Genomic DNA, 27511 nt, shown 5'->3' with positions numbered 1-27511 from the left:
ATGACGATAAACTTTCAAAAGCTTTCAATTTTGAATGTATTCCATGGCAGAACTACCAGGTAGTGGTATCACACCAGCTGATCGAATATGAAAAGTCAAATCCCTTTATAAACAAATTATTTTTGTTGTAATTTCCCCAACAACAAAAAGAAAGTTTTGACATAACATATTCAAAATTTTACGATGCCACTACCTGGTAGTTCTGCCATGATGTATTCCAAAACAAAACGCACACAAACCAAAGGCAAATCTAATATTGAACACTTTTGTCGATTTTTAAACTACGAAAATTTTGGTGTTGTTTCTATAACGACATTTTTAACAAAAGTGGTTAAAATTTGTTTACAGAATACCAAGGTTGTTAATTATGTTGTTAAAATGAGTTTCTCGAAAAAATAACAATATCGACTGTCGTTAAAAATTTAGAGAATAGGTCCACAGGTCTGGAAATAACAAGGAAATTTGAAAGGTTTGTTATTTACGGACCTGAAAAAGAATTTTGTAGTTGCTTGTGTTCTTGAATTTTGAACGGTTCGGTATCTTTGGACCAGAATCAGAGTATAAGTATAAAAATCGAGTATTTACTTAAGTTTTTTTGCTATTATGAGCATCGAGAACCGTTCATAGGAGTTCTAATGTTCCAGAAAGTTGTTTACTGGAATCTTTGCTACGTCATTGTGGTTGATTGTTGTCTTGAATTTTGAATGGTTTAGATTTTATGGAGCAGAAACCGAAAAAAGAGGATACAAATCGCATTTTTTTTTGCTATTTTGACCTTAAGTATAATAGCTCCAGAGTTCATATGTTCTAGAAAGTTGTTAATTGAGATCTAAGGTACATTTTTGTATTTGGTTGTTTGAATAAATTTTGATCGGATATCTGTTTGAATCAATTTTGATCGGATATCTGAAGGCCAAAATCCGAGAAAAAATTATAACGCAAATTTGATCTTAACAATTTAGACCTTGAATATGAGGTGAAAGGATTTTATGTGTTCACAATTATTATTCTTTGCGACGAGAGCTACAACTCTGCTTCCACGAGTAAACCAAAACTCTTAGCGGTTTGAATTATGTGAGCCTGACAAAATTATCCCTTTTGACATCAAGGCCTCGGGTCTTCGGGGCCCATAACCGCGAAAGTCGAAGTAACAGGGAAAACGCCGGAACACGTGTCCTCTTATTTTTGGACTTCTACCACGCTGTGTTGTCAGAACATGTTTACAAAACATTGCAATGGGTCATTCGGATCATGTATCTTCCTTTTATGGTGCACATTATATGTGGGATTTGTTTGCGGAGTAGATTCTGTGGTAAAGTGTGATACTTCAACGATTACTATTTAAGTCCGAACCATTTGCGAACTTTCTGGACCCCCAGTAAAAATTCACAATTTATATTTGATATATTTTTCGTTTAAATTTTATTCTCAATTTTCATAGCATTCTTCAAGTTATTCTCTAATAAATTGTACACATCTTAAGTGATAAATTGAATTTACAATTATATATATTATTTCTAATGGTGATTATGCGCAATATTTTTTATAGGAGAATAAACAAATTATAATAAATACGAACATTCATACATACAAATTAATTATACACATACATACTAATAAAAACAAGTAAGAACGGCGTTAAGTTCGGCCGGGCCGAACTTGTTATACCCTCCACCACAAGTTGTATTGAAGTAAAATGGAATAATTAGTTTCCTTTCGTGTATGAAGAAGACTTAATACTAAATTTCAGCAATTTCGGTAAAACAATGTGAGGCACCATTCTATGGAAGCTATTTCAAAACGTCGATCTATACCGACAAATTTCTGACGGAAAGTTTTTAGGCTCAAAGAACACTAAATACCAAATTTTCTATATTTCGGTAAGAGAATCAAGAAGTACGCTTCTATGGGTATATAGGAAGACGTGGACCTATACTGATAATACTCTTCTGGAATATTTTATAACTCTTGGAAGACGAAATAATGAATTTCAGCCATTTCGGTTGGATATTGACGTAACACTCTTCAGTATTACGAAAATCGGGATGTACCGTTATATGGGGGCTATATCGAAACGTGGACCTATACCGACGAATTGTAGTCAGAAATGGGGCAATATGAAAGCGTGGACCTGTACAGACATGTTTCTGGTGAACAGTTTTATATCACATTGAAGACTAAATACCAAATTTCAGCCATTTTATGTGGAATATTAAAGGCACGACCTTCAAAATACGAAAAATCGGGAGATACCTTTCCATGGGGGCTATATATAGGCGTGGACCGATACCGACAAATGTAAAGGGGAAGTTTGAGTACCCCCAACGAAGTCTAAATACCAAGTTTCAGACATTTCGGTGGAATATTCAGGTCACAACGTTCAAAATACCGAAAATCGGGAGGTACCGTTCTATGGGGGCTATATGAAGGCATGGACCCATACCGACAAAGTTCCGGGGGAAAGTTTTATACCACCAACGTAGACTAAGTACCAAATTTCAGCCATTTCGGTGTGATAATGTAGCTAAAACCTTCAAAATACCGAAAATCGGGAGGTACCGTTCTATGGGGGCTATATGAAGGTGTGGACCGATACCGACGAAATTCTGGGGAATAGTTTTGTACACCTAAAGAAGACTGCGTACCATTTTGGTAGGATAATTAAGCTAAAACCTTAAAAATACCGAAAATCGGGAGGTACCGTTCTATGGGGGCTATATGAAGGTGTGAACCGATACCGACAAAATTCTGGGGGAAAGTTTTATACCCCTAAAGAAGACTACGTACTAAATTTCAGCCATTTTGGTAGGATAATGAAGCTAAAACCCTAAAAATACCGAAAATCGGGAGGTACCGTTCTATGGGGGCTATATGAAGGTGTGGACCGATACCGACAAAATTCTGGGGGAAAGTTTTATACCCCTAAAGAAGACTACGTACCAAATTTCAGCCATTTTGGTAGGATAATGAAGCTAAAACCTTAAAAATACCGAAAATCGGGAGGTACCGTTCTATGGGGGCTATATGAAGGTGTGGACCGATACCGACAAAATTCTGGGGGAAAGTTTTATACCCCTAAAGAAGACTACGTACCAAATTTCAGCCATTTTGGTAGGATAATGAAGCTAAAACCTTAAAAATACCGAAAATCGGGAGGTACCGTTCTATGGGGGCTATATCAAAACGTGGACCGATATATCCCATTTTCAATACCAACCATCCTGCAAGTAATAAAAACTTCTGTACCAAATTTTGACTCTCTATCTTTTAAATTGCGAGCTGTATCTTGATTTCAACAGACAGACAGACGGACGGACGGACGGACAGACGGACATGGTCAAATCGACATAGAATTTTATGCTGATCAATAATATATATACTTTATAGGGTCTCCGACGAATATTTCGATGTGTTACAAACGGAATGACAAATTTAATTATACCCTCCATATGGTGGAGGGTATAAATAATAGGAAACATTGCTGTTGGGAAAAGTCTTTAGAAAGTAAATTTCATTGTTGTGGTAATTTATTTACTTTTTTTTACAATAGCAAGAGGGAAATATTGATTTTCAGCTTTATTTTGTTTGATGAAGAAGAACATAATTTTATAAATCATATTGTGTAACAAATTTAAAATAGCAAGGGGATTTTGTGAAGTTAGGGAACACAACTATGCGGTTTATTTGTGAGAGTTTGGCGGAAATATTTTTTAATTCTATGCGAATTAAAATGTATTTGTGAATATGGGGAAAAATAAAATATAAAACTATATTTTTAAAATAATAGGAAATAAATGCAGCTACATACAACTAACTCTTTTGCGACAGTTATATGATTAAGGTAATTGTTTTTATTGTTTAAAAAGTGCTCAAAAATGAAAAAAATCTCCACTAACAACTGTACTAAAATATATACACACATATTTAAAATATGTACCTATATGGAACTTTTGTCCATCCAAAGCTGTGTTAGAATGCAAACTGGATTTGGTTAGTCGCCATTAGTCAAATTGGAAATGTCTATGGATTTAAAAGAAAATAAGAGACAAACAATATTTGGCGTGCTCTAATTTATGTATACGTACATTTTTATAGATACTACATTGTGAATGAAAATTTACACACCTGACCCAATGAACGAACCACCGAAGCCTATATAAATACATATGTACATTAGGGCTATGACGTTTCGACAGTTTTTCTCAAAAATAAAATGTTGCCTGTTAATCACTACAATAACGTTTATTCGTTTAACGTTTATTATATAAAAAAGTTCACGCACAAATCGATTTAAAAAAATATTTTTTGACAAAATGTATGAAATGAAAAAAATGTTCTCAAAAATTATTTCCTGTTGCGCGAATGAATAAACTTAAGTCTACTAATGACTAAAATAACGTTTATTCCATTCAAATATTGAAAAAGGTCATGCACAAACCACTTTGAAAAAATGTTGTTTTTTATTAAATTATATTTTTGAAAAAAGTGTTCACGACATTTTTATGATTCTCAGAATTAAAGGAACTTAGTTTAGTCAGTTATATAATGTGGTTCTGAAGTTTATTTTCAGTTATATGTATGTATATCTGCTTACAGTGTCTTCAAAAAATCTCCGTAATTCTGATAATTGAAATTTTAAAATTATTTTGTGCGTGAGTTTTTTTCGCCGAATCACCTTATAATTAAGATTTTAGGTAATATTATTTAAAAACTAACCGCGTTATGATAGGGGGAACTGAAAAAAGGTCATAACCCTAATGTACATTACATATACTGCACATTCATTCACCTAAGTCAATTCATGCTTTATTTAATATTCTCATTTGTTGTTTTGTTATAATGAAATTAGCTATTATATACCTTGTTTGTGTCCAATTTAAAAACAGCCGTGTTATTTGGCCAGGGACTATAACGAAACAAGTGGATTCTTTTAATGTGCACAGTGAAAAAAGGACTTCAAAGTTCAAGTCTGAAAAATGGGAATAATTGCATGTCCTTTATGTATCTTTGAATAGTTGAAGAGGATATTATTTCCAAGTATTTAATCAGTCTTGAGGAATGTGTTAATTTAGAATATACAAATGTGATTCCTATAAAAGATTTTTGTCATCATATCTTTATACAGAAAATTGCTACCTTTTCCACATTCCACGGTGCATGACTCCGTTCATTGTGCTTCTGTTCATATTTAGTTATATTTCCACGGCCACTAAATCGCCCTTGATTATAACGTAAATATCCATCAATTATATTTAATATTGGTGTAATTTGTTTTGCATTTACTTGGCATTAAAACTAATGGCAACACACTATCAGATGTGTTCAGAAGAGGATTTGAAAGAGAAGGGATCACGAGGTATGATGTTTGGGCGTAACCGACTTTCCAAACGAAGACATTAAAATAAATCATCGATACTTTTTTTAAACAATACAATTACCTTTAAAAAAAAACGCTGAAAAGGAATTTCAATAACTCAAAAATGTTAAAACAAGACATAAAATAACAAACAAAAAACTTAATTTTAACATTTTAGCCTTAAACTGGGAAATGGTGTCTATAATACAAAAGGAACATGTTGGTAAATTCTTGCTTTGCTTAATGCTTATGATATTCCATTCTACTGTTGGTTGGTTAGTTGTTTGTGCGGCCATATTAACTCTTGCAATGTTAATGAGCCACAATTTGTCACAAAAAACAAGAGGCGTTTTCTTTTTTTGGAGAAACAAAAAATGGAATTATTTTTTAAATGCCAACCATTTTACACTTCTCTTCATTTTCTTTTAGTGGTTTTTTGTTTTCTTTTTGGTCTTTTCTAAATGTATTCTGTTGCCCCCGTCAGTGGCTATAGGACTCACGTATTGTTGAACAGCAGTGATTCTATGCTAAATGGATTACTGCGCCGTATACTGATTGGTGAGGTCTGTTGATGATGATTAGGCGAAGGTGAGGAGGACGATGATGAGGTGTTTTGTAATTTTAGTTGGAAATTTGTGGCTCTACCGGGAAATAGGAATGGCTTAACATCACAACCTTCACTGCCGTTGGGTAAATGCATTTGCATGTGCATTTGTTGATGATTACTGTTGTTGTCATCGTCCCGCGATGTATCAACACCACCACCATTTGACATGGGACTGCCGAGGCCGTTGGGACTGCCACTGGGCGAATAACTGTTATTGGCCATATCACTGCCACGCGGACTACGAAAATCGAAATCATCGCAGTCATCATCGCTTTCAGTACCACCGACAACATCGATTTGTATGCTATCATCTTCAAGATCAGAATCGGAAAATGTTCCATTGGCTTTGTGCTGTGATATGTATTCGGCTTTGAGGGCTTCCAAATCCACGGTAATACCCTTGGCTTGTAATTTGCGGGCTTGACGGTCAATAGCTTTGGCCAGCTTCTTTCGGCGTCGTGCTCTGTAAGGGTGAAAGTGATAAAGATAAAGTGTGGAATTAGTTTTAGAAAAATTTACTTAATTAAATAATTAAAGCATAAAAAGGCGCACACATCCTGTAAACACACCGAACCGAAATTGGTATGAATTTATGATGCTAATGTTTCCGATTCCGGTTTTAGGCCCTAAAGCGTACCAAATTCTAAACGAAAGTTATATGGAGAGGTTGTATTCACTTTCCGCACTTAAAAGAAGAATAATTTCCAAGAGTATCGATGCTCGGCCTCTCCAGCAATCGACGGCCCTTTGTTCGCGAGCAAGCAAAAAAAGTTTATCATCTCAATACAATTTAATTCGTTAAAAAGCCATGCACTCACACAATGACAACAGTGTTTGCTCAAATTATATTTGTAGTACGCAGAACCCTGGTATATTTAACTGGGAATTACAGATGGATGAAACTCCGATTTGCTCGATTTTACTCGCGAGTGGAAGTACAGGTAGAGCACGAGTTTTACAAGAAGTTTACTCCCCAATCGGGCGGCACCCTTTTGTTTTATATGACAGTACTCCTGCTTGAAAAATAGGAGTGGGATTTAAAATGGACTAAAAGTATGAGTGAAATCGAGTGGAATAATAAATTTATTATTTATTTATTTTATTTTTTGTTTGTGCGTCTGTAGTAAGTAGCAAACGCTTTTTGGTGTTGTTGTGGGCGTGTTTGTTTTCGTTTTGTTTGCAGCTGTGGATTGAGAAAATACCCCAACTTAGAAATAAAACAACGGTATAACAAAAAGTAGAAGACTACTCGGCATAAGTAGAATCTACTCGATTTCGAGCGTAATATACTCCCGCTCGAATTCGAGTAGAGAGTGAATCTCGCCCGAGAGTACTCCTGCGAGTAGGAAAAGTAGTGGGAGTGAAATACGCGAAATCGAGTAGATTCTATTTATGCCGAGTAGTCTTCTACTTTTTGTTATACCGTTGTTTTATTTCTAAGTTGGGGTATTTTCTCAATCCACAGCTGCAAACAAAACGAAAACAAACACGCCCACAACAAACAACGCCCGAGAGTACTCCTGCGAGTAGAAAAAGTAGTAGGAGTGAAATACGCTCGAAATCGAGTAGATTCTACTCTTGCCAGATTTTTGATAGTTCACACCGATCACTGATGTGTGCGCATAACTGCCTTAGTTTCAATTTTCTTATTAATTTTTAATGACTCTTACCTTTCTTTAGCTTTAAGTTCATTCGGCGGGATAGGTTCACCAGAACATGTCTGTGGCTGAGCATTATGGGCAGGTCTTCCAGGTCCTTTTTTGGTATGCTCACGTTTTCTAACTTTGGCACGCCGATTCTGGAACCATACCTATCTGAAACAAAGCGTATAATATTAGAAAAACATGAAGGTAATGCAGGAAAAAACTTAGAATTAAAGGACTAATTTCTACAATTATTCTTTCAAAGAGTACGTCGGCACAAATTTGACAGGATATGATGTCTTAAGGCCAATAACTATATAAAATCTCCAAATCAATTCTGGGAGCCTATTCGGTTACTTTTCAACAACTTTACTCATTTTTATTTTACAAAAATTGCATTTGTTTGTTTTGTAGTTGTTACAAAAACAAAAGAAATTTTAAAAACTTTTCAATCGATAAAAGTTACAGAATAGGCCTACGGATATACGTATCTAACACTTCGTGTAGCCGAATGGATTAAAAGTAGAGAATACTGTTTTATGGAAAACAGAAGTATAAACGTCAAGGGTCAATTTTGATCGCCAAGCCTAATCAGGGCCGAACTTTCAACGAAAATCGATGGTCGCATTATCGATGTGTGCTAATATCTAACATCCACAACTAAGCAGTTTAATGGCGACTAAGTACTAAACACTTTACTTGTTGTTTAGTGTCACGATCGTGATACACGCCTACCTCTACTCGCAATATACAGCAAAAACTGTCTAAAATTCATTAAGACGTCGATTAAGTCGACCTTGAAATGGAGCCAAGAAATCAAATCCAAATTACTAGGTTTTGCTTTCTAATTCTAAGACTAGAAGAATATCGTTATGACTTGTCTTTGAACTTATTTTAGATTCAAACAAAATACCCAGTGGTGAGAAATGTAAGCCTACATCTCAATCTTAATTTAAACAATGCCTTTTTTAAGCTTGCTATCCAAAATCTCATTTGTTTTTCCTCTCTTATTGAAAGATTTGTAAAATTCATTTAAAACTAAACTTACCGCAACACGACTCTCTTTCAAATCCAAACGCATAGCTAAAGCTTCACGCATAAATATATCAGGATAATGACTGGCCGAAAATGCACGCTCCAATTCCTCCAATTGCCATGAATTAAAATTGGTGCGAGAACGACGCCGTTTGGCAGCACTACTTTCATCATCGCCGTCGGCAGAAAAACCTGCAAATAGGGAAAAAATAACAAACAAAATGAAAATTAATAACCGTATTGAGATAACAAAACACATACATATACATTTTAATTAAATATTAAACATACAAAAAACTATTACTGCAAGTTTAGCACCAAATTCCATAGATATGAGCGAATTCCCATTTCAAAGAGGCGAAACAAAACTACAAAACTCAATTAATAACCTGAAACCACAACAACAGCATTTCCCAAACAATTCCAAGAACATTTCATTAATTTACATATCAAACTTTGGTGGTGTTGTTGGCCTGGTAGACCACTTGTACACATTAATTTTGATTTTAATTACCCCTCTAGCATATAAACATACAAATTCACTAGACGATAATAAATATTCATAATCATATATTTCAATTATCTACATTAGGGTTGTGAAAATGCAAGCCCGTTGAAAGACAATAGTGTGTCTATGTTTGTGCTCTGTATTCATATGTATGTGGCCATGACAAACTGTCTGTTGTTTTAGTTGTTTATTTGGTAACAACAAACATGACAACAACATATTAGTTATCCATCGTTTTGTATACGCACTGAAATGTCCACCAAAGTGTAACTCCCTACCGACCACATTTCCCCGAATTACCATTCTTCATGTAGCAAACTTGTTTAGATTTAGGCCCACAATTGTTCGGGGGACACATTTATAAAAGTTTATATACATATGGACATTTCTAGAGAAAAAAATGACATTTCAATTTGAATCATACATTGCAACAAAATCATACAGTGGCTCAAGGGAATTTGGGAAGTATTTAAAGTCCAAAGGCTTCTATGGCGGATTTAGAGTGAGCGTTACTTATACCAACTCCTACTTTAATGTTTGTTTTAATATTGTTATAAACGGAACATCCCTCAACACCATGCAATAGCTGATACATTCATCACTTCGGTCGGTACACGCCCTCCCATGAGGCCAATAATTCTTACGCTGCATACCATGGGCATTGTCCAACAGCTTAGTAAGCATGGATAGACCTTCTTTATGCTCTTTTGCCTGCCACATTCAACGAAAATGTTGCATTCACTGCATTTGCATTGCATGTTGCAACGTTGCTGTTTTTTTTTTTCTCCCCCATTTAGCTGGCCAACAAATGTATATTTAGCCAGACTACAGTTAGGTATACAAAAATCACAACTTCAACTAACGACCTAGACATGCATCATCATAAAAATACAAAATCCTAACATTATAGCCCAGCTTTGAATGTTTGAAATGGAGATATTTAGTTGTGTCACGAACAATGTACCTCACTAGGTTTTGAATAAAGGTAATTGAAATTTATTATGATTATAATGCATCAAGGAAAAGGCAAAGGACTGGTGGATTGGTGTAATATATAAAGAATTGGCATATGCCTCAGTGACGGGGAAAAAGTCTACCTACAAATTTTAAAGGTATTGATTAAAACAGTTAACATCTATTGGATCGGATTTATCTGATAATAATTTACAAAACCCCCTTGCCTAAAACACTCGCTTCTTGGGATCAAATTGTGGTGTTGTTATTCCCCGTTAAAATATTCTACAATTATTATGGAGTATGTGTAAACAAACATATCCCGCCGGTGTTCTTCCATACCTACACACATACATTCACAAGACTCGATTTGAATTTTACCAATGTATCCAAATCCCTATTGCAAATAGAATTCTCAGTAAAATGTTTGATACCTTTTGTTTTTCATTCCTTTATATGGTATCACAAACATTCGTTGTTGCATGACACTGTGTCAAATGACTTAATGGCAAAGAAAATGACTTCTACACATGCCAACATCATCATTGTGCATTTTCTTTAGAAGGCCAGCCTATGAAAAGTCCAGGTTAGTTGTTAGCAGCTGACCCATGTTTTTTGTGTTTTCTTTTTTCGAAAGGAGTGAAGTTTTTAATCATTTCCAATTATGCCACTACTTTATCTTGATTTTTTAATTATAATCACCAAGAGTAACAACACAAACAACAAACATTGGTTGTATAAACACGAAACTGTTTATAATATAATTACCAAGTTTTGCAAAATTGATAGCGGGAACAATGAAAGGATAACCAACATACCAACCAAACAGGGGTCACATGTGCTAATTTTAAATATTCACCAGCTCACACAATCACCATAGTGGCGTTACCAAGCGACCACGTTCGTCCATTCATTCATTCATGAACAAATTCGTTTTGGAATTTTCCTGCTAATACACCATGAAAGTTATTAATGAAATCTCCCTTGTGAAATGAAGTCATTGGACTTTCTAACTTTTTGAAAGATGAAATTTCCACATAACCGTTTTTTTTAGAATTTAACGCATCGTTCCGCATTTAAATGTCGTAATTGCCAAAATTTTTCTCAACAATTTTATGAATGAAATTTCTTCAGCTCACTACTTCCACCAACATTAATGTGTAAAGTTCCATTAAGAAAAGGAAATTCAAAGCTTTTTAGGTTGGCCACATACCAAAATTTATGGTCTGTTCCAGAACTGCAAGAATGTACTAATTTTTACTATTTTTTCCGATAGCATAAAGGAAAAATTTTGTCGTAGTTAAAAAGTAGCTTCTAACAGGATCTGGAACAAAACATTAATTAAAATGTGACGTATTGAGCAGCACTTTTTAATTGTAATTGTATTGACAAATTTTAAAAAAATTAAGAAAAAATGGTCGTCATTTGAATCCCAAATAGGACTTAAATTTTTCGTAATTGATCGTAGTTTAATACAAAAAAATTCAAGAAAATCTAAGAGTACAATCATTGTTAAAAATTGATTTTAAATATTAAATCGGGAAAATTACATCCACACCCACTGTGCAAAAATTTGTTCTATTTTTTATTAAATACATAGCTGATAAAACAACAAAACTTACAAAAATATTTTTCAAATTGGACCAATATTAAAGAAGTTATGAGTATTTCTTTGCATATAGTTTTTACAGAATTTGACTTTTTCAAGGCGCCTTATCTCTGGAACCGTTAGTCAAACAAAAATCTGAAAATATACTGAAAAGTTTTGCTGATGAGCAGCATCACCAAAGCAGATTATAAAGGAAATCAAAAACCTCATTTTGAAAAAGTGTCCGATTTCACTCAAAAATCCCCATATAAACAAAATTTGGCATTGTTCGCCAATAAATTTATTTAAAATTATATCGATTAGAAAATTAATGTCATTTGCTGGTCGCAAAATATAAATACCAACCAATTGATTCATGTTGCGATAGAAATTTATTCACACCTTTCCTAAATTCATCTAATGATTGATGTACACTCGCTAAAAGTGATTAAAAAATTCATCACATACTCTCAGGTTTTTTTCGCGTCCATTTTTGCTTTCAACATTTACGGACACAGCAAAAGAAAAACATATTGTCCGAAATGACAAACGAAATCACAGCAGTCGAATGATGAATGAATTCGTTCAATTTATGACATTTCTCATTTCCGTTAAAAAGCACAGAAGGATGAAGAAAAAGGCAAAAGCCAAGCTTTTTAGTTAACAAGGAAAAATATAAATGATGACTACAAAATCTAAAATACATACACATGAAATGAGTTTTTCTTCTCACTTTCTTCTTTTTGCAGAAGATTTTTTGAAGCGTAAAAAATTAATAGTTGCATGTAGGAATATGAATTCAAATCATGGTTATCATTCACGTCATCATCATCAATATCCCAAAAACATCCATAGAGACATCCAAAGCATAATGAATGAAATGGTATGGAAAGCGCGTTAGTTGATATTGGCGGTGTGTTGAGGTGAGGTGTTAACGGGTTGTTTGTACAACTCCGCCTTCTTCTATGGTGCAGCGTCAACGTCACATGCAGAGCTAAGATCTATGACAAACTTTTCTTTTCAGTTGACAGCAGGCGGGTTTCAGTTAAGCTACACATGGACTTTGAAGTTGCGTAGGTATGAAACTGATGATTTTTAATTTTCCTTACACATCTCATCTCATCCCACTAACTTACTAAACTTTAACGTGTGTGCAAAAGTTTTTTCATTTTTATTTCAAATACCTACATTGATTTTGTTCTCTCTGGGTTTAAGTTTTTTTTTTGTACTTTTGTTTCTCGTGTGTGCAAAAATATAAAAAATGATTAATGGCTGGCGGCGGCATGTTATGAAAAACAAATCAAATTCCCAAAATGATTAAAAGCGTTGGCAAGTAAATAATATTTGCAGACATTGTATTCAAACACTCCCAAAACCATTGTTATTTATTAATCTATATAAAATCTCAATATCTAAGAAATGAATTTATGTTGATATTGTATATAAACAATTTGTGTATTGATATTTTTAAGTCGGATTTATTTATGGAGAGTTGTGTGAGAAGAAATTGATGTTAATGGCAGCTTATTGAAATGTCATCATGAAGTCTAATAAATGAAAAGCAACTTCTTATTGAAAGTTGTATAAAAAACAACAATGAAGAGAATATTTAATATTGGCAAATCCTAGACATATTATTATTGCTGTATTTTATTACTTTAATCGGATTTATATCAGGTGTATGCAAACAATACAAGTTTACAAATATCTCACGCTACCAACATTCATACATATGTGTGTATGTTTGTACACTTTGTGTATACAATATTAATCAATAGTTAACAGTATTCATTAATTATAAGGCCGGTGTAAATAAACATAAAAAGCAATACGATGGTATTTAATGGGAATTAAAATATGGAAAACCAGACATAATGGGTTTTTCTATTTTTTTTTTTTTTTTTTTTTTTAATTTCACCTAACATCAATTTTTTCTAGAAATGTTTATTAAGTACCTAATAAAGACCTCATAAATAGATATGTACACATACATATACATATGTAGATGTCTATATGACAGGGATGAAAAGTTCGGTCCATTTTCATACAACAAGTTCCCAAGTACCCTGCGATTATTTTAGTACCTTTTCGTACAGAGAACACAAACATTATATAATAAGTTCCGAAGTACCAAAATGTAACATACTAAACCACTGTTTGGCGCGATAACTGCCAAAAGAAATTACAGGCGAAAGAAGTTGCAGGCGTAAGAAGGATTATGTCGGTTTAATCATTCAAAGTTCAACACTTGTGCGCCTTACTCCAGTTTAACGCAATTTTTCGTATCGTATGTAATAATAAATAGCGGGTAATCATGATTGCATTCGAATGAATTTAGGGACATCCTTCAAACAAAAATCACAGAATGGATTAAATAGATTTATCGTGACCAGTTCGATTTAATTCATCCAATTAAAACTTTCACAAATAATGACCTTCGTCCTTAAAAGACAACAATAAATAAAAGGTTCTCAGCTGAGCCCGGCTGCCCCAGCTTAGGTTTGAACCTGGGACAAACAGACAATGTTGGCGACGTCTTAGCGTTCTAAGCCACTGCAAATCTATCAAACTTCCGAACTGGTAGACATTACAATTAATGAAGGAAAAGGCCTTCGATGAATAACCACTAGCGTAACGATCGTAACATTTTCACGGTGTGCCTTAACCAAATTTAAATGGAAGGTGCTTGCACCTGGGAAGTTTTTGCAGATTCTGAAACTACAATGCTCATAGATGAGAAATATCAATAAACAAAAAAAAATCGCCGGAGGGATTTTCAAATAAATTGTGATTTAAGTTCACACTTTTAGGGGTTCCTTTAGGTTTTCACGATTTTGCTTGGAAACCGCGAGTCCTATGTAAATGAGCCTATAGAAAATGTTGTTGTTGTCTCAATTTGAATTTCTATATCTCAAAAACGGTAAAACCTACGAAAATATCATAAAGGTCAATCTTGTGGAGAATTTTCACAGCTACAACATTTTCTGTAAGCCCATTTACATAGGACTCGCGGTTTCCAAGCAAAATCGTGAAAACCTAAAGAATTATTTGAAAATCCCTCCGGCAATTTTTTCTGCTTCTTGATATTTCTCATCTATGAGCATTGTAGTTTCAGAATCTGCAAAAACTTCCCAGGTGTAAGCACCTTCCATTTAAAATTAGTTAAGGCGCACCGTGTATTGGTTTGGATGTGTTTGAACTTCTCTATTTTTTCAAAACAAATTCCTTAGATCAATTACTATCATCCTATAAGACAACATTAAATAAAAAAGTCAATGAGATCTATCAAGTTAATATGATGATATCCACCACAGCAAATTGAGAAACAAATACACCCGAACTTCTCTATAACGACTTTTTTTCTATAACAAAGAAAAATTGAAAACACTGCTTTTTCAGCCCATTTTCACATATTTTAACCTCTCTATAACGAACTATAACGAATACATTTCTATAACGAAGTGTTTTTACTGCACATTTGGGAATTCTCATACAAAATAACCTCTCTATAACGAATTTTTGTCAAACTCTATCTAATTGATTCAGAACGCTCTTCCATTGATGTGCACACAAATTATCAGCTCTTTAAGACATTTAAAAAAAATTGTTTTAAAAAGTCTTGATTTCTTAGTACAGCTAAAGAAGCTGCTGTTATTGAAGAAAATAATATTTCTATGGCAAAAATAGAGTATCAATACATACAAAAATAATATTGAAGATGTTACAATTGAAGACCATGTTAATGTCGATACTTTAACTATCCCTTCATCTCCAAATTATCCCTTATTGGGAGTCTCGAAACAGTGTCCCGATTATATTTTTGTCTTCAATTGCAACTTGTACAGACTTTGATAAAGCAAAGTGGCAAAATTAAAAACAGATGAAAATCACTTCTTATTTCACTCCTAAATACAAATTCAATTCATGTTTATTCATATGCCCACGCTTGTTTCTTAATCATGTATGTAATTTTCTCTATAACTTAGTAATTCTTCGGTCCCCAAGTGCTACGTTATAGAGAAGACAGTAGAATGTTCAAGTTTATAAAGTAATGTTCTATGTGTGGCTCTATGAAAGGCTTTGCTGAAATCTGCATACATTGTATCATCATGTTGAATGAATTCATCATGTTGAATACCACATGGATAGGACCTATTGATTATGCAATTGTCATTCGAATAAACTAATGGAAAGAACTTAGCAAAGCATTAACATTACCTATTATTATTTGTTTACTTTTAACCCACTTAGCGCCGAGATTTTTTTGCGAGAAAACTTAAAATTTAATATGAAAATATTTTTGAGTCTTTTTAACCATTTTTTAACAAACAATATTTTCTGTAAAATGTATACTTCTGCTCCAATTGGGCCTTATTTAAAAAGTGCCGAATACTTAGAAGGGTAATATAGGTGTATTCTTACATGACAATACCTGTAGGCCTATTCTGTAACTTTTTAACAATCGTCGGATCGACAACGTTGTCGACACTAAAAATTGTTTGCAGTAACGATTGTGCTATTCTGTAAAAATATAGACAAATTTTCTATAAACTTTCAAAAGCTTTCAATTTTGAATGTATTCATAAACAAAACATACATACAAACCAAAGGCAAATCCAATATTGAACATTTTTGTCGATTTTTTAACAACTACTATTTTTGTGTGGTTTTCATAACGACATTTTTAACAAAAGTTGTTAAAATTTGTTTACAGAATACAAAGGTTGTTAATTATGTTGTTAAAATGAGTTTCTCGAAAAAATAACAATATCGACTGTCGTTAAAAAGTTACAGAATAGGCCCACTGGTTTTTTTATATAGAAAATACTCTTACTATTTTCATCAAAAGTAAATTACAAAAAAATCGATTTTTTGTATTGTTTACATTGTAGACCAATTGCGTGCAAATACATAAGCCAAGTGAAGCTTTATAAGCGTGGAATGGCAGATAAAAGACAATACTATAACAAAATGTAAAGAAACCCATAAAAATTTGCGAAATTTTCCGAGTCTAACGTCAATTTTTGCAATCATTTTTTGTGGCGCTTGTGGGTTAACTTTTAATATACGAGTTTTAGAAGAAAATATTAAGATTTAGAAATTCATAAAATGATTTAGGGTTTCATTTAAAACTGTTTTTGACTTTATTAAGATAACCTTTATACAACCTATCAGACTGGATAGTTATAGCAAGTGAGAATTCAAGTCAATCCTACCACAAGAAAAGGGGAACTGAGGTGGATTTACTTATTGAGCAAGATTTTTGTCTTGTATGGCAAAGTAATAATATCAATCGACTTTTTGAAATCGAATTTTAGATATTGAGCTATTGGAAAACTCGGCTTTTCATGATATACTTTCGATTGATTCATAGGCCACAATTTATAATAGCTCACTTTGTTAAAAATTTAAACATTAGAAGTTGTTACATATTTAATATGTAGTTGTTAATTAGTCAAGATTGACGCGGGAATTTTAACAGATGCGAAACAATCTAGAGTAAAGAAATCTCCACTTCACTAACGCTTCCAATTATGCACCCTAATTTTATTTTTTATAAATAAATTCACGGCGAATATTATTTATTTTTACTATCATATTAATGAATACATTTCATTAATCAAATATATGTATGCAATTTTGTATAATTTATTACAAAACTTATTTCAATGATTAATTATATATTTTTTCTTTATTTTGTATTGAATTTACTAATTAAATTAATATGTAATTGATTTGTACACAAAATGTTGTTCCAATCAAATTCAATAAATGCAATATAAATTTTTAATCAATTATATCAGTGTGCCACGACATTGTTTGCATTATTAATGAAAAGTGTTACAAACTATATATACATACATATGTATATTGAAATTAGCGGAACTTGACATTGAAAAAAATCGCTGTATTATGATTTTATTATCAGTTAGCGTAAGATTTGTGAAACCTATGGCCTTTATTTTGAATCGGTTGAAATTGGATTTACAATGAGACTCATGGAAGTTGAAATTTATTGAATAATATTGGTGATAATTGAAATTGTAAAAAATGAAATTAATAAAATGTATTCAATTATTTCAACTCGTGTTTCAAATAAAATGTAGTCGTCAATATATGTATGTATTTAAACTCAAATAAGTAAAAATTACCGATGTTATTTAAAAAAAAATAATAACGCATTACTGTATATAACATTTCTCTATTTAAATATGGCATTACGACTATAGGAATATCTCATGCCAAAAATTGGTAATTGGTTCTGACGAAAAAAAAACACTAATTTAATTTCAAAAATTTTCATATTTTTATTAGTAAATTAAATAAAATTTACTAAATCAATTTAATGTGATTGATAATTTGCACTCGGAAGGGGGAAGATTAATGAGATGTAAATCCTTGAAGTGCCTACTACATGTACACTTACCCTATAAATTAAAAAAATTAAGGGGGTTTACCTCGCTTGATCCTAGTTTTAATAGGTCATACAAATTAAATTGAAATTAGCTCTAAATACAAATCAGCCGCTATAAGTACAAACATTTGAAACTCGTTCAAAAATAAAAAAAACTAATAGGTTCATTATTATTGTTTAGTTTTCCGGAAGCTTGAATTTATTCCGGAAAACTGAATTTTGAAATCTGTAAGAGTACATTTTTGCCCTCTTACTATAACGCATCATTTGAGCTCACAATTCCATTTGATAAACGCAGAAAAGAGATTTTGTAGGAGCAATCATGTCAAAGGGACAGAATACGGTACTTTTAAAATCTGAAAATATCTATTGCTGCTTCAACCATACATTTTGTATCTGGTACAAAATATATTGTTGAATCAAAACTGTATATTTTCAGATTAAAAAACATATTTTGTTCTTTGAAATGATTGCTCTTGAAATATCTACACTCTGTGGGAATCTGTCAGTCTAAGCGACGACGATGCTGCCTTCTGTAAGGCCATACACATAGCGAATTATACTGTTGAAAACAACATTATGTTTACAAAGGTTAGTACGAGGAAAGTTTTGGGATAATGCGGTTGTACAACCTCTAATGCTCGTAGCATAGCATACGTTTGATCAGTAACAGATCTCACCATCTCAATGAGCTGTTAAATAATACTACAAAATTCTTTGCTTTAGAAACTATGTCAATCTTCTTGTCGTTTATGTATATAACCGGTGGGATTCTGAAGGCTGGACTACCTATTTGTTTTTGTGTATTATTAAAATTACTTAAAATTATGGACAAATAAAAATGTCCATTTCAAGCGTGGTCAATTTTGTCGCATTGGCTAAATTGGTTTCCAACCTCGTTTCTTCTAACAAATTCCTCAATATCTATTTTGCAAATTCCACTTACCCGCATCATCGTTAGATCCTTCACTTGGTGGACCCGTCGGTGGCATATTTTGTCGATTTCCAATCATAAGGCGATGTTGTATTGCCGCAGAGGCCACAGCAGCTGCAGCCGTTGTCTGTGCCGCTGAAACATTTCTCATTGCCGCACTTAAACCTGTTAAATTGGCAAAGGCGTTGCTCGCATTCACAGCCATTTGAGCGGCAGCGGCGGCATTTTGTGGTCCGTTGGTCTCAAACCGTGGTCTGCCCAAAAACGGGGCGCCTCCAAAGACGCCAGGTACTCCAAATTGCAAGAAAGGATTCCATGGTGGTACCCGTACACCGCCGGGTGCCAATTGAGCTGCCGCAGCATACAGTTGTAGGGCAGCGGTGGGATGTAAAGCCTCCGACGGCATATTGGGCGGCACAAGACCGTTACTATTACCGTTATTGGCGGGGTTAGCCGATGACACTGGCGACAATTGTCGTGCTAACGGTGAATGATGTAGTTGAGGTATGCTGGGATGATGTGAAGGTGGCGGTGAGGAAGGATGTTGCTGTGCTGCTGGCTGTTGAGGTTGTTGTTCCAAAACCATTATTGTTTGAGCAATATGGAATAGGAGGACAACTTTGACTTGAGATAACACATAAACCTTCTTTTTTATTATTTTTTAAGTTTCACTTTATTTCAATTTTTAAGCACAATTTTTCATCACTTCCGAACAAATATTTCCTTGGAATTTTTTTTCAGTTTCAATTAATTTGCAATAAAATCACGCGTTAAAGTGTGAAGTCCATCAAAACATTATGGACATCGTAAATTATTAAAAAATTAGCATTAGATTTTCGAATCCGGTTTAGTTATTAACACCAAGTTATGACAAATTAAATATTTTTTTCTTTAAAATATCGTTTTCAGAATTCCGTATCACTCCGTCCGCACTACCAAGAACACTCGTTAAGCTTGAACTTGTTTTATCCGACTGAATGCTGAAGAAACTGATGCTAATTTGGTATTCTTGTTTTGTTGTTAAGGACGGGGTGGTGGGTTGGTTTCAAACTGGATTCCAATAAGAATTTCTCAGAGACGATAAAACCGATTGTTGTTAGTTGAGTACGATGATGGTGTACATGTTTTAGGGTTTTCTTTTCTTCTTTTTTAACTTAACCGCCGACGGTAAAAAGAAATTTACAGTTTCGAGCCGTTAAATGAATAACAAACATTCACAATGAAAATTCAATTTGAACTGAGAGTTGCAGCGAACACTATTCAGCCAAGTAAGCGAGTCACAAATTGTGTATGTGTCCAACCACCAACCACTTGCCAATAACAAACAACAACACCACCATTATCAACTAACTACAACAAAAAACTCCCATCAGCATCATTATTATCGGAGGAACCAACAAAACACCCAAAATAGGCTGTTGCAGAGAGGAGCTGATGGTGTGGTGGTGGTGAAGTAGAACAAGAAATAAAACCACCAACTATAGCTGAGTTATTGAAACGAATGGCATTGTAGATTATTTAAGAGGCAGCTCAGTCAACGCAACAATATTATGAGTATTTAGTACGTATTTTTTGTTGTTGTTGTCGTTGTGGTTGGTTGTTTGCTGTGTGGGGTGTGGTGTGCTAGATTGTTGCCATTGTTGCGCTGCCTGCCCAACAAAAACCAATCCAATGAATTCATAACCCATACTCTCTCAGTTAAGCTGAGCTGAGAAATACAAACTTCACATAGCCTTAAGGTGTTCCATATTCAAGCGAGTGGGAAAGAGATAGACTCAAATAAGAAAGGGACAAAAATTCATAAAACCGAAAACATTTAATTTTATTCCTCAGGCGTCGTACATTCAATTTAACAAACACTCAACTCTATAAAAGTTACGATTGTTTATGTTCGTGATTGTGTGTGTGCAGATGAGAGTGGTTCATTTTATGTTTTTGTCAATGGGAGTTGGCTGTTTAAGTTTTCTTGGGGTCGGTAGGTATCGAAATACCTTGACTAGCATGTTTACCCTGACAATTTCCGTCGTTGACGTCGACTGAGCAGAGTGCAGAGTCAAAGGTAAATGAATTCTCTTGCCATCCATAATTCATAAATGGCTGCATAAAATCAATTGGCATTATTCAACTCTCTTGCATTCAGAGTTCCGCTAAGGCTCTCATTGTGGCGGAGAACAGCAATATGGCCGACTGAGTTATCCATGAAAAAATTGTAAGAAAGAGAGCACTATATTTTTGTTATATTGGGTATCTCTATTTCACTGGTGACAAAAAGAAAAATACTGGGAATTTTGTATTTGTGTTTCCGTTATTCTTCTCAAGTGAATTGTTTTGTTGGCTTTTCAATTTATCTGCTTCTTATTTAATTTGTTGTTGTATATGTTTACCCATGGAGAGAACAAACAATCATACACGGACAAAGGTCTTTTACTCCTTAAGTTATTTAGAGACGTTCAGTGTTTTTGACTGCGTTTTCTTCTTGGCCATAACATTGCATTGACTGCAGGGCGGAGTTTTCATGATTATTTCAATTTAAGCTCATAAAATTATTATTTGTGGGCATTTTTTGTTGTTGGTATAAATGCTCTGGCAGTTGAACGAAGTCTTGAACTTTCTGCCAGACCGAGACATTGTTGGTTATACACCACAACATACCAAAAGACATTGTGGGTGTTGGACTGTCGTTTTTTGTTACAAATACATAAACATTTTTTTGGTTTTGTGTGTATATAATACCTCCACAATTTATGTACAACTTTCAGTGTCTCTTTGCTTTTTATGGCACTTTGCCCAACAGACTTGACCAAGAGTTGTGGTGTTGTTGCTTTTTTTCATTAATTTCATCATGTTTTCTCTTTCTTGCTCCTCCATCTCTTTCACACTGCTATCTGTTCATTTGCCGCAAATTGGTTTGAATTGAATTTTGTTTAAATGTTCATTATGGCATTAATTGATTGATATTCTATTTATTTTGGGGCTTTTTACTTGGGGCTAAAACGATGGCATAGTACGGCAACAAGCAATCGAATGATCTGAATAGCTTTATTCAAGATTTTGTGGCAGTAGAATTGATAGTGTTAATGGTTTCATGGTAAAGCAATTGTGAAGGGACATTGTAAACTGTGGAGCATTATTTTAGATCCTAAATATGTATATACATACATACTCTTATGTATGTACAAATGTAAAGTACTATACTACCAATGCACGATGGGGCCAATAGCAGGTTTTCGAGGCAAAAAGTCAATTTTTGAAGTGAACAATTTGAAAAAAATAATAACGGATTTCGATTGCCAACACTCTGAATCACTAAAAATAAAAAAATAAATCAATCTGGTAACATCACATAGCGACATACTGATCTGGCAATGGTGACATATTTTCTTATGCATCATTTTCCGACATTCATTATAAATAAGTAGTGACAGCATTTTAGGCGCCAAAAAGAACATTTCAACATTTTTATATTTTTTAAACATGGAAAGCTCTTCAATGGGTATGTAAAATAAGATAATGTTAACAAATAATAAAAATGTTATGTGTGGTAAATGTATTTTTGAGTTAAGATGTTATGTCTTTTGTGGAGTATTTTGCTTTGTTATCCATGTGTTCTCTGGAGTATAACTATTGAGATCTAGGTAGATCTAGGATATTATATATATGTGGTGAAAGGTATTAATGTGAACTATCATTTTGTGAAAAAATTAGCTGCGCCTATCTGCGCCTTTTCATAAAAATCTGATTTCATATGTCGTAATACTTAAAAATATGGACATTTTTATGTTTTGGTTGGCGAGTAATCGGAAACCCACTAATGTTACCAATTGGATTTCGGAAAAATTTAATAGACGTATATAATAATAATAATATTTAATTTCAAAGATATCCCAAACTTTGTCTTTTGTGGCGGAATCTTAGCCGATTTTTATCAAATTTGGAACCTTTTTTTATTAACTTATAACAAACCACAGACAAAACCATGAAATTTAAACATATGTATATAGGGGAGCTATTTCTATATCTGAACCGATTTCAATATAACTTGACAAACTTATTTGTAGTCCGAATTCCGTAACATTTTCCAAATTTTATTGTAATTTGATGGAATTTGCATGCTTGGTCAATCATTTTCCTGAAATCGGGCGAACATATATATGGGAGCTATATCCAATTCTGAACCGATTTCAATATGATTTGCCAAAAATGTTTCTAGACCAAAATCCGTCACACATTTCAAATTTCATCAAGATTGGACATACATAGCGGGATTGGTGCACCAAATACCTAAAATCGGGCGAAAATATATATGGGAGCAATATCAAAATCTGAACCGATTTCAATATAACTTGGCAAACTTATTTGTAGTCCTAATTCCGTGCTATTTTCCAAATCGCATAAAAATTGGGCAGAATTTGCGTGTTTGGTCCATCAATTGCTTGAAATCGGGCGAACATATATACGGCAGCTATATGTATATATGAACCGATATGAACCAAATTTGGCATATTAGTTTCTAAGCCCATTATAAACATCTGTACAAAATTTGGAAGGTCTAGCTTGCCCCAGTGATTTGTTGCCTCGAAAACCTGTCATTGGCCTCATCGTGCAATGTATGCCTTTATACCCTTTTAACTTAAAGACAACATTTTTAATGAACTTAATTAATTTGTATTTTTAATGGAATTTCTATAAGTAAACATTTATAATTTACTAGTGGACCAGGCTAACTTCGTCTCGCTGACGGGTATTCACTATCACGTGCAGAGCTCAAATGCACATTGCAGTTAATTCTTTGATATGATGTATTAGGTCGACGTAGAATGTTTTAAGTACTAACAGGTGTTTCGAGTAATTTGTAAATTGTGCATTAAGAATTCAATCTAATGTTGTCTTGTCCTCATATATGTATTTAAGAATCGTCATCTTTTACTCAAGTAATAGTAGCTATTTTATGTACCTACACATTATGTTCAGCGCCACGTTGAGATTATAAAAAGTTTTCGGGAACAAAATTTATAAATTTTTTTATGTCGAAAGAAGATGTTTTATTCAATGCCGAATATTTAAATTTTAATGTCGAATAAGTGATTCGGCAATATTTATGAAATGCTGTCCCTATTCCAGTCAAGGCAACTGACACAATAATTTTTGATCTTATAGGGCAAGTGCACCAATAGTAATTTTGTGTAGTTTTAGGTTAGAAAAACAACTTATTTAATTATTTCTGTTCAATATGCAAAAATTGCAATATTAGTGAAATACTGTTTTTTCACCAGTAGTCGGCACAATTTCACAATTGTCGGCATGAGATGTTCCAATAGTCCGCATAATAAATAAGGAAAAAAATGCATACCTTTACATTTTTTTTAATATTTGAAAGAACAATACCCAACATACCAAATAAAAAGTAATAGGACTTCAGAATAATAATATAAAAATAGAAAATTCACAATCAATTTGTAACAATGCTTGTAAAACTATTACTGGCACAAACTTTTCTAAAGTCTGCCTGAAAATTATTTGTATACACATTTTTGTTGATTGACATTTGTTGATAAATTAGTTTTCGTAATTTTTTTTTTTTTTTTGTATTTTACATCGATCTCTTAGTTTTTATGTGATTAAATGTATACCTGCGTTTTGTGAACTAAATAATTATATCCGTGTTGTGCTAAAATATAATGCCTATGCCTACAAAATATAAAACAGTCTTAAAAGACAAAAAAGTCATTGAACTTTCGAATCATAAAAAATATGAATCTGAAGAAGCTTTCAGGATTGGTGATGTAAATAGCGGTTGTGATGAAACTATAAGTGAATGCGAACATAGTGAAAGTGACGAAACTACGAATAATAATATATTTGACATTCATACATACATATGTATGTTCCCAAACCCATTTTCTAAGGGACATGGAAGATTTCTTTCATATTAATGAGTGCATGCCGCTTCATATTGGCTTAATGACATACTTGTTTTCGCCGATTCCGAACGGCGTGTTTTACAACACCATTTGTATAAAAGTTTTTCATGGTTGATCCGGAAATGTCTACATTACGCTGAGGGATATTTTGCCACCGTTGGAAAGTATGATGTTTTTGCCCGAGATGAGAATCGAAACCGTGCATACAACGTGCAAGGCGCACAACTGTTGCACAAGAAACGCTATATAAAGTAAGTTCAATTTATAAAATTAACTGAAACAAGTGAGAAAAGGCTATAGTCGGTACGGGGCCGACTATGTGATACCCTACACCACTAACTCTGTGAATAATCTTTTCACTCGAAAACATTTCTTTTATGGAGATACGAAAGTTTTCACCTATCTGGCTTTTATACCAAATGACTTAAGGCGAACTGAACCAAAATAATTAATATTTAATTTTATATTTGACATCACCAACATCAATAGGCTTCTATCTCTGTGATCGTGATGATCCGATCAAAATTCCGACCTGTAGTGTGATTGCAGAAAAAGTGGAAAAAACGGATGCATTAACGACTATTGCGATATCTCTATTATTTGACTACCTACGCCAACCTACTTTGCATAATTTCAAAGATCGGATTTTCTACTTTCTTAATCAGGCTTTGCTTTTAGAAGGTCCCCAACCAAAGGTGTGATATCCGTCACTATTAAAATCGCAAAAATGAGAAGTTGGGTTTTATTAGCGACTATTGCGATATCTTCGTTGTTAGACAACCTACGTTACATTGTTGTAAAGGTGATATTTTATACTTTCATTGCCAGGTTTTGCTTTTTGTAGACCCCTTATAGACGCTGAGATATTTGCTTTGGAATAAAATTTTGACTTTTTCTCCAAATAAAGTTTTTGCTCATTTCGACCCCTAAATATTATCCGACCATCATCAAAATCAACAGACTTCTTCCTCTGTGAGACCCTCATTAACTCTCGAAATTTCGTGACGATCCGATCAAAATTGCGTCCAGTAGCGTGATTTCCAAAAAAAATGTAAAAATGGGATGAATTACCGACTATTGTGATATCTCCGCTATTTGGTCACCTACGCCGACCTAGTTTGAATCATTGTAAAGGGGGAATCTTCTACTTTCATAGTCAGGCTTTGTTTTTGGAACGTCCAAAGCCAAAGCTGCGATATTCGTCATTATAACTAAAATCACAAACATGAAAATTTGGGGTTTATTTGCGACTGTTGTGATATCTTCGTTGTTTCATCACCTACAATAACTTACTTTACATCATTAGAAAGTCAATATTTTCTACTTTCATTGTCAGGTTTTGCTTTTGGTATAACCCATATAGAAGCTGAGATATTCGCTTTGGAAAAAAACGTTGTCTTTTTATCCACATAAGTTTTTTGTCCATTCCGACCCTCAAATATTATCCGACCATCACCAAAATCAATAGGCTTCTTCCACTCCGGGACCCCCATCAACACCCAAAATTTCGTGACCATCCGATCAAAATTGCGACCTGTAGCGTGATTACAAGGTTTAGATGGACAGACGGACAGACGGACGGACGGACTGACGGACGGACACACATAGCCAGATCGACTCAGGTCGTCGAGACATTCATTTTGATATATATAAGTATGGGTCTACGACCATTATTTCGATGCGTTACAAACTTTTTGGCCAAAACCAACTTATAATACCCTCCCCACATAGTGGTGTAGGGTATAAAAATTATCACTAAATTTCTACTTTTCATAGATGCCGCAACTCCAACGACACATACATTGAAGACGGTTCCCGAAAAACCGTATAATGATGCGAAACAATTATAAAACCAGACAACGTAACTGTAAATATAATTATTTTAATTATACCATAGAGTGAAAACTTAAATCACTAATCAACTTAATTTAAATTAAAAAATAGCAATGATGAAATACACTACACATTTTGTTAATTTATAACTAAATCTTAAAATATAAACTGAATTTATAAAATTTTAATAAAAATTTAAAAAAATATATGCAAGCTTGTTTTACTATTACAAGGATAAGCTTAAGATAATATTTATTGCATAAGCTTGTTCTACAATTACAAGGGTAAGCTTATGAACGAGGGTTCCGTTTCGATTTTTCTACAATTACAAGGGTAAGCTTATGAACGAGGGTTCCGTTTCGATTTTTCTACAATTATGTCATAAGCTTTTAACAACAAATTTCTCAAGTCTTTTATAAGCTTAAGGCTTATGTTGGTAAGCTTATTATAATATAATTCTCAAGCTTTTTCGGTATGTTGGGTAGTTTATGAATTCGTTATTTATACATTTCTAGTTTATTATATACATTTTTCTATTGATTTTGCTTCAAAAAGTAAGTAAATTTAAAAATAATGTTTAAATAAATTAGTTCGTGCCAATAGTCGGCAACTATTACCCAATTGTCGGCAATCCACAAACGGTACTCTTGAAACAATTTTAAATGGAAAGTGCTTACACCTTGGAAGTTTTTGCGGATTCTGAAACTACAATGTTCA

The 27511-nt window shown here is 33.5% G+C and overlaps 1 protein-coding gene across 1 annotated transcript; it reads right to left on the bottom strand.

Moving 5' to 3' along the window:
- Positions 1–1392: 1392 nt before the first annotated feature.
- unc-4 lies at positions 1393–20507 on the bottom strand. The gene is made up of 4 exons (XM_073976887.1): positions 19053–20507; positions 8655–8833; positions 7634–7773; positions 1393–6426 (listed from the first exon to the last, which is right to left on the bottom strand). The coding sequence occupies exons 1-4, from the start codon at positions 19624–19626 to the stop codon at positions 5853–5855; spliced, it is 1467 nt and encodes a 488-aa protein (XP_073832988.1). The 5' UTR covers positions 19627–20507; the 3' UTR covers positions 1393–5852.
- Between the last annotated feature and the right edge of the window lie 7004 nt (positions 20508–27511).

Source organism: Musca autumnalis, unplaced genomic scaffold, assembly GCF_047663935.1.
Source record: "Musca autumnalis isolate F117 unplaced genomic scaffold, ASM4766393v1 scaffold_3, whole genome shotgun sequence".
NCBI lineage: Eukaryota > Metazoa > Arthropoda > Insecta > Diptera > Muscidae > Musca > Musca autumnalis.
The sequence above is the reverse complement of the archived record's forward strand: the minus strand, read 5'-3'. Positions and strand labels throughout refer to the sequence as shown.